Below are 8,383 nucleotides of genomic sequence, written 5' to 3' on the forward strand. Positions count from 1 at the left end.
ATAATTTATTCATTGGATATACACATATGAGTGAAGTCTTATATTAAATAACGATGAGAAAAATAAAAAAAAAAGTCAATAGTATTTCCGGGTTAGAAAAATTGATGTCTGTTTCACGGGCATTTATATAACTATTAAAACCTCCACCCACTACGAAAAAAATGTCATGTTGGTTCTTGTGCCTTGAACTTGGGTCCACTTAATGTCGAGGTTCTAGATATAGGAGTACTTTTCTTGTAAGGCTACATATATTGGTTTATATATGAAGGCCAGCTGGTTTGCTTTGTTGAACTATAGACACCCAGAAATGGCTGTGCAAGTGGTAATGCGAATTACTTTCTTTCTTCTACTGACCACCTATGAGTTAGCAGAAGCTGCAGCACCTATAGCAAAACCCAATTGTTCTGATAGCTGTGGAGATATTTACATTCCATACCCGTTTGGAAAGACTACCGAATGTTACTTGAATTACTGGTTCAAAATTGTTTGCAATGAAACTGGCGGCTCTCTTAAAGCATTCCTACCCAGCATTGGCATGGAGGTCCTGGAAATCAATCTTACTGATCCGTATAATGATTATTATTTTTGGAATGATCCGGGACTCGTTCGACTCAACGTGCCAATTATTTCTTCCAGCTGTAAGAATAGGAGTTCCAGCCATATTGGTGGTGTGAATATCTCAGGTAGTCCTTTTTTCTTCTCATCTTATCGGGATAAATTCATTTCAGTTGGATGCGACAACTTCGCCATGATGACCGGCATGGTGGCGGTTGGATGCAAATCGAATTGCGTTGATAAAAGCGTGATAGAGGACATCAAACTTAAGCACTGCTCAGGCATCAACTGCTGCATGATCACAATCCCTTCTGGGATTCAAGTACTTAATGCAAGTTTCAGAAGCATAAAAGAAGAAAATAAAGTCAGTGAAGAATGCAAATATGCCTTCCTTGCAGATGATAAATGGTTGAGTTCAGAAGATATCACTTACAATGTGCAGTTTTTGGAATACGTTCCTGTGGTGCTGGAGTGGACAGCATCTGACTTTATTACCGTGGATCCAAACGAGCTGAGAAGACGGAACTCAGAAGGGTATCCTACACTTTACGGGACCAAATATTATTATTGCCTTAAAGGATACCAAGGAAATCCTTATCTTCCCACGGGATGTCAAGGTCAGCCAATTACCAACAAGCTTTCATTTTCTCGCATATTATTCATCTAGTTTTCACTACTTTAATTCACTCATTTTATTTTATTTTATTTATTTGTAAATATACGAATGAAATGAAATTTCATTTCATGCTCCTTTGAAAAGTACTAAGCAAACATATTTTTCAAACTCAATTTAGATTTTCTATTATATTTAATGGACTTTTATAACTGAAAATGAAATAATATCTCGAAAATGTATTTAATATTTTTTTAAAATTTATGAAATATATATTTACACAAAAATAAAACTCATTGAACAATAAGGTATAATTCATATAACAAACGGAAGTTAATATGTTATATATTAGATCTCATCTCATAGCTTGAAAATTTGAACAACCCTTTTTTTTATTCCCTCTTGACAGTTACGATCAGTTACATATAACTCTTGGAATGTTGTCACATGACATACTTCATTGTTAATTATATTTTTTAAAATTTTGTGTGGTGTTTTAATTTTCTCTCCAATTATTAATTGAACAATATTGCATTTGTTCTTCTTTGGCTGCAAGTGGATTGTACTTCTTTATTTCTTTTAGAATTAACTAACATGAACTATTGGTATTTGGTTGTATTATATGAATTTCTAAATCATATAGGCACTGTGGAAAAAAATATCTTGAAAGTCACACGTGGAGGCTTTAAAAAGAAAAGAAAAAAAAAAAATCACATATGGCACTAAGCAATAGAAACTTAGTTACAAAGATAAAATTTGTGCAAAAATACTGTAGACACTCGATTTTGCACCCATGATTTAATCAAGGAAGATGATTGGAGTAACCATCCACGTATCCCAAAAATCATGATTTCATTACATGCATTAATTTGTCTATTGTATATCATAAAAATGATCTTGAGATTCTAATGGTTACAACAGTATGTCCGGTTTCTAAATCAGACCATCGAATTGAAATATATCACAAGATCAAGTTTTCCCAGTTTGTATGTATTGTGTGAGGTGAAGCCGATCACATGTGATTAATTGAAATTAATTTTGATTGGTTAATGATTAAAATTAATTAAATGGATTTATGTGATTAGTGGAGTATTTTTCTTAAAGTGAGATTTGTTGCATGGGATTAAAACAAATAAACTGATAATATTTAAAAACTGTAGATAATTAAGCTTTTGGGATAATTATATTCAAAATAATTATTTAAAAGTCATAATTATCACTTTGGAATGAGGTTTATCATGAAAATAACTCTGAAATTCGTCCAAATACAGTTTTAGAGTTGGAAAACACTTCAAAAACGTGCTAATCAAGTAGCAGATTTCAGATTCACGTTCTAAGGCACTTTTGGCATGGTAGAACTCAAAATTCGGACTAGGCTATTTCTGAAAAAGTTGTAGAGAATCGAATTTCCCTTCAGCTGTCAAAATTTCATCTTAATTTGAATTTTGAGTAAAGAGATATGATCAAAATACTGAAACTGGTTCTGATCTGAAAAATCAGCTTATTCTTATCCAAATCTCCTTTTTTTTAAGGATTTTCCCCATACGTTTTTGCTTATTTTTTAAGCTGATTGTACTTAATTTTTAAGCAAACCTACCTTATTTTCTAAGCAATTAACACCTCTATAAATAAGGGATGCCTCCCAACATTCAGGGACTCAAATATTCTTAATAATCTATATATCTATATCTATATAATAACTAATAGCCGAAACGTTTGACTTTTTGTTGACTGCACCTCATTGCACCATGTGGCTACATAAATTATTGACACGCCTATATTTAAAAACACTGAACAATTGTTTCTTTTGGGATTTTAACTTACTGTTTAGTTCAATTCGTTTCACAAGATATTAACTTGAACAATTGTGTTTTTTCATTTTGTTGATTCAATTTTCAGTAACTAACTACATAAGATATATATATATATATATATATATATTAAAACAAAAAATTGTTATTGAGAAGAAAACATAAGTAAGGCGTAAGGAGAGAAAAAAGAGTAAGAAATTTGAGGGCACTACAACCGTCAAGCAAGCATAGGCCAGCATCCCACAACCGGAATTGGAAGTGGTAAAGGTATTCTGAATAGACAAATTTAGATTTGGTTGTTTTGGTTAGATTGATCTAACAGTGTCTGTGATGATTTTAGATTTTTGGTCTCTCTCTTCTTTTTGTTTTTTCTTTGCTTTCAGATTACTTCTTCGTTTTCATCGGCATCCATCGGTGTGTTTTGCTCTGCATCTTCTTCTATACTTTCTCCCTCCCTCTCTCTCTTATTGTTTCTCTCTTTTTCATGTGAAAGTTGAAACTAGACTCCTCAGTAAAAGACGTGAAGCATTCAAATCTACTTTTTGACAAACGTGTAGCCATTGAAAGAGGATAATACAAAATTTTGATTAAAAGATAAAGTAGAATGATATATGATAAGACAAAAAAGGAGGAAATAGGTGGAACCGTGGAAGAGATAAACTAAAACAAGGAAAAAGAATTTAAATTAAAATAATAATGAATGCCTGGAGCCATGGAGGACAATAAATGAGAGTTGAAATATGGGCAGATTGCAATATTAGAAAGACACACATTAGGATTAGGATTAAAAAAAAAAAACGTATCAAAGTAAAATTCAAAACCAAATAGAAAAAGAAATCCCTGTCTCTTTGGGACGTTTCCTATATATATATATATATATATATATATATACACACTAAGTACTCTCTTTCTCTTTGAGTGTTCTAATCTCTCCGTCGAGGTAAAAATTCTCTCATTCACGCTTTTGTTTTTGAAATAGTTTTGGCATATTTTGATTACAGCTTTAGCTTCTTTGTTGGTTGTTTATTTCAATTTTGTTCATTATTGGTGTTATTTTTATTTTTATTTTTGGTGTGAGTGGATCTAGGGTTTAACATTTGTATTCAAAGCTAATGTCTTTCTTTATATTTTCTTTGTAAAGATTTTATTTTATTTTGTGCCTATGACTGTTTATGGTTCCTTTTCATTGTTTAGAATTTAGAACCAATAAATCTTGATGCAATTTTTCTCTAAATAAATAAAAATCAAACCAAACCAAAATTTTTGGGATGGTGGTTTGATGTATACTTATAAAATATTGACTTTTTGATAAGGACGACTCTGATTTGCCTTTTAAGTTTTTTTTTAAAAAAAATCTCTACACTTTTATTTATTAAATTTTATGTTAGAATATGTTAATGAATGACGATTTTTAGAATATGTTCATGAACAGTGAGGTTTTGAGGTTTGTAAGATTTTTTTTTTTTTTTTTTTTTGAGAAAAATATTTGTTGTTGAAGTTTGTGAAAAGTATTTGGTTTTGATTTTTTTAAATTACCATGCACATATGTAGATTTGAATTTTGATTTAAATTATGAAATTTGTTATTGGTAATTCCTCTCTTTTTGTTAAATATGGTCATGAAACAAGTTATAATTAATTGATTGATGGTCAATGTGATTGACCAAGAATTTAATATCACTTTACTGTCAATTCATTAATATTAGAGGGTCTCTCTCTCCAAAAAAACAATGGTTAATTCAGTTTGATTTTTAGACAATTTCCTAATTATATAGAAATTTTTTTTGAGAATACTAAATATTTTTAACAAGAGAGGAGAAGGTCTTAAAGAAACTTACAGTGATCTATATCCAAATATAGATTGTGTTTAAGTAGGATATATAACAATGTATAAAGAATAGATACTATAAGCAAATATTATGCACCTCTCTGCAAGGTAATATATGAACTTAACTGAAAATTTACGTTATTAATATTATTATAAAAAATATAGAAAAAGCGCTTATTAAGTATTTATTTTAGAGGATACTTAAATCACATGAATTTTAATACATTCTAATACCATAATTTTGTGAATAATTTATTTCGGATCTTACTTTTAATAGTTTTCCCGTGCATCGCATGGGTTAGCGACTAGTATATATATATAAAACCGAAATTTTTGAAGCTCTCACAATTTTCCACGTTGGCACAATATTTAAATAAAATTATTTTTGTTTAGTCTAAACTTAACCAAAAGTAAAACTATATCTCTCTAACAAGTCCAACTTAAACTCAAACTCATCATTATCATTTTTTTTAACTATATAATGCATATTTGTTTTGTACGGCACCAACACAAACATAAAGCCTTTTAGGTTTTCTTTCTTTCACACAAAGTCACAAAAACCTCACTGTACGACACCAAGCCACCAACACATGTATTAAAACTCATTAGTATCTCTACCTCTCTCTCCTAGGTGAAGGTTGTTTTTCCACTCTCCCTTTTTTTTTTCTTCTCTTGGTGTTTAAATTTTAGAAATTATTTGTTTAATATTTCTTGGAATTTTTTATGTATAGATTGCTTTGATTGCCCCCTTCACTGAATTTGCTTCCCTTACTCTCTCCTCCGCATCCTCCTTTTGTAAGTTTATCATATTTTTTAATGAATTGTTGGTTTAATTTTTTTTTTTTAAATTTAGGTTTTGAACAATAAAATAGGCTTTGCAAAGTCTTACTACTTACCGTCCATAGCCAACAAGAGTTACAGTACATGAGCCCTAGGTGCACATGGGGATGTGCCCAGGGATGTTCTTCTTTTCTACTATCTTTACGAAGTTATAATATTGCGGTATTCAAGTAGAGCAGTTAGTTTCAACAAGTCTCTTTTTTAGTTTTTATATTATTCATAGGTTTTTAGACATCTATATTAATTGAGATGCTATCTCTTTAACAAGTCCAACTTAAACTTAAACGTTGATAATTTATCTCCAAATTTGCATTCTTTTGAATGTAACTCATCTTTCTCTTATATTTGTCTATTGTTTAGTCATATATATTTTGTTTTGTTTCAATAATTTTCTAAGTAGTGAACCATCTGATTCTTTAATATTTTTTGATCTTTCAGAAGTTTTAATATCTGAATTTTTGAGTTATTTTTTTGCAATATCTGAAACTGTCTGACAAATTTTTTGTATGCTATTGCACGTTCAAACAATAGCTTCTTCATCAAATTGTAACACAAATTAAAGTCCTACAAAAGCAAATCATGCAATGGTGTAGTTTTTTAAAATTTTTATAAAATTTAGTCTACCTCACAAATAGGTAGGTTCCCGTGCATAGCACGGGTTAGCAACTAGTTAGATTAAATACCAAATGTGTCTTACGTAAACAATGTTATTAGGTAATTATCCCAAATTTGATTTCTTATTATACAAATTTTTATGAAGAAGAATAAATTACTAAATAAAGAATTTAATTTCATATTAATTTTTTATTTTTAATATTGCTTTTGAAAATAATAATAATGTTCTTTCTTTCTCTTTTTACTTTTATTTTCCCTTTTGTTCACGTACCATTTACTTTTTATAGGTTTTGAATCTTAAAATATATTGATTAAATAAGAAACATTTTTTTCTTCTTTTTTGAATGAATTTCGAAAACATAGAAGAGATAATAGTGTAATCACTATAGGTGTGATAAAATTTATTATGTTAATAAAAAAAATACATAAAAGAAATTCACCCAAAAATTAAATAAGAAAAAAAAATTCAAATTCAATTAAGGCAGGGGCATTAGTTGTAAAATATCTGTTGGCTGCTGATTCTAATTTGTAATTTGATTTCTAATATATTTCAATCAGATATAAACGAATGCGAAAGCAAGACACTCAATCAATGTCCCAACAAGTCGGATTGTGTGAATATACAAGGTAGCTACCATTGCAACATGCCAAAATCTCCAGTGAAGATAGCCATTATAGGTATGTCAATTTTTAAACCGTTAAAGATATGCCTTATACTAATTTAACTCGTGTGATGCACGAAAAAGTTTTAAGTATAATATTTTTTTTTTCACTTTTTTAGTCTAAATATGAAATTTTGATAATCATGGTAGTTACAGATAGACATTTATTATTATTGTGTTTGTATATACAACTATATATATTCTACCATTAAAATAAAATATAATGTACCATGATTCAAATGATGGGTTTAGATTTATATAGGAAAAAAAATTAAATTCAATCAAAAAATATTATAATGAAGTGTAAAATTGTGCGGTCTCAAAAGCGTATTTGGCAAAGTATTTGAGGTGGACCATAATTCAAATGCCTTCAATATTATAAATATTAGTCGGCAACCTGTGTAATGCATATAACAATTTATATAATATGATATATATATATATATATATATTTTTTTTTTTTTTTTTTATTCAAACTATTAAAGTTGATAATTTTTTTTTTTTTTTGAGTAAAAAAGTTGATAATTATAGTGGATCTCAATTAGAATTTATTTTATGATTGTGTTCGTGAACTATATATTCTAGGAATCAGAATTTATTGTAAATTTATTTATTTATAAAATTATATATTCTAGCATTTATAGAAGATATGATGTGCGGAAATTCTAATGGATGGTTTAAATATAGAATGGGATTCAAAATCAATTAAAAAGTATATATTAAAATAATTATGTGTAAAATTTTGAGGTCTCAAAAGTCTATATGGCACAATATTATGAGGTTTATCAAAAGTTAAATGTCTTTACTGTTTTTGATAATTCGATAGTTACAACAGGAGAAAGAGAATTTGAACTTTGGATATCTTAAAAACATAAAACAATGCCAACCAATTGAGTCGGAAGGCACTTGGCATAGATTACAGACTATAAATTTAGAAAATGAATAAAGATTACAGACTATAAATTTAGAAAATGAATAAAGTAAAAATAAAAACAAGATCATAGTTATGTGATAGAGAGGTGCTATACCATAAGTCCTTGACAAGAGGGACTATACACAAATTCTCATCCATTATTGTAATTCTATGGTGGTATACAATTCTAACATCCGTTCATTCGCATTTTTTTTTTTAGTTAAAATTTTTGTATGGATTAATTTTTATTTTACTTGGAAAATAGAATTCTACTTTTAGTTTATTGGTTTTACTCAGTTCAATGGATCATGGAAGGGAATGACTAAGCCACTTGGGTATCCTACCTTTCTCTGAGCTAGAACGGATAAAAAAACTATATTTCATGCACTTTTAGTTTACTAAATTTATGTACACTTAGAAGATGAAGAAGTACATTAGCTTTTAAGTTTTGTTCTTTTGATAATCTATCACTAAAAGATAAATCATGCATTTTATAATTTGATAGTTTCAGACTTTTAGTTGAATTGCATTACTCATCTCTCTTACT

At 28.8% G+C, this 8,383-nt stretch overlaps 1 protein-coding gene across 1 annotated transcript in view; it reads left to right on the top strand.

Moving 5' to 3' along the window:
* The first annotated feature begins 231 nt into the window (after nucleotides 1–231).
* Nucleotides 232–8,383, top strand: part of LOC115995055 (wall-associated receptor kinase-like 8) — a 17,954-nt gene continuing 9,802 nt past the window's right edge. The window contains exons 1-2 of the mRNA XM_031119471.1: nucleotides 232–1,172; nucleotides 6,820–6,939. Coding sequence (XP_030975331.1) covers nucleotides 263–1,172; nucleotides 6,820–6,939 — 1,030 coding nt within the window. The 5' untranslated portion in view covers nucleotides 232–262. The remainder of the gene's footprint in view (nucleotides 1,173–6,819; nucleotides 6,940–8,383) is intronic.

This window comes from Quercus lobata, chromosome 1, assembly GCF_001633185.2.
Source record: "Quercus lobata isolate SW786 chromosome 1, ValleyOak3.0 Primary Assembly, whole genome shotgun sequence".
NCBI classification, from domain to species: domain Eukaryota; kingdom Viridiplantae; phylum Streptophyta; class Magnoliopsida; order Fagales; family Fagaceae; genus Quercus; species Quercus lobata.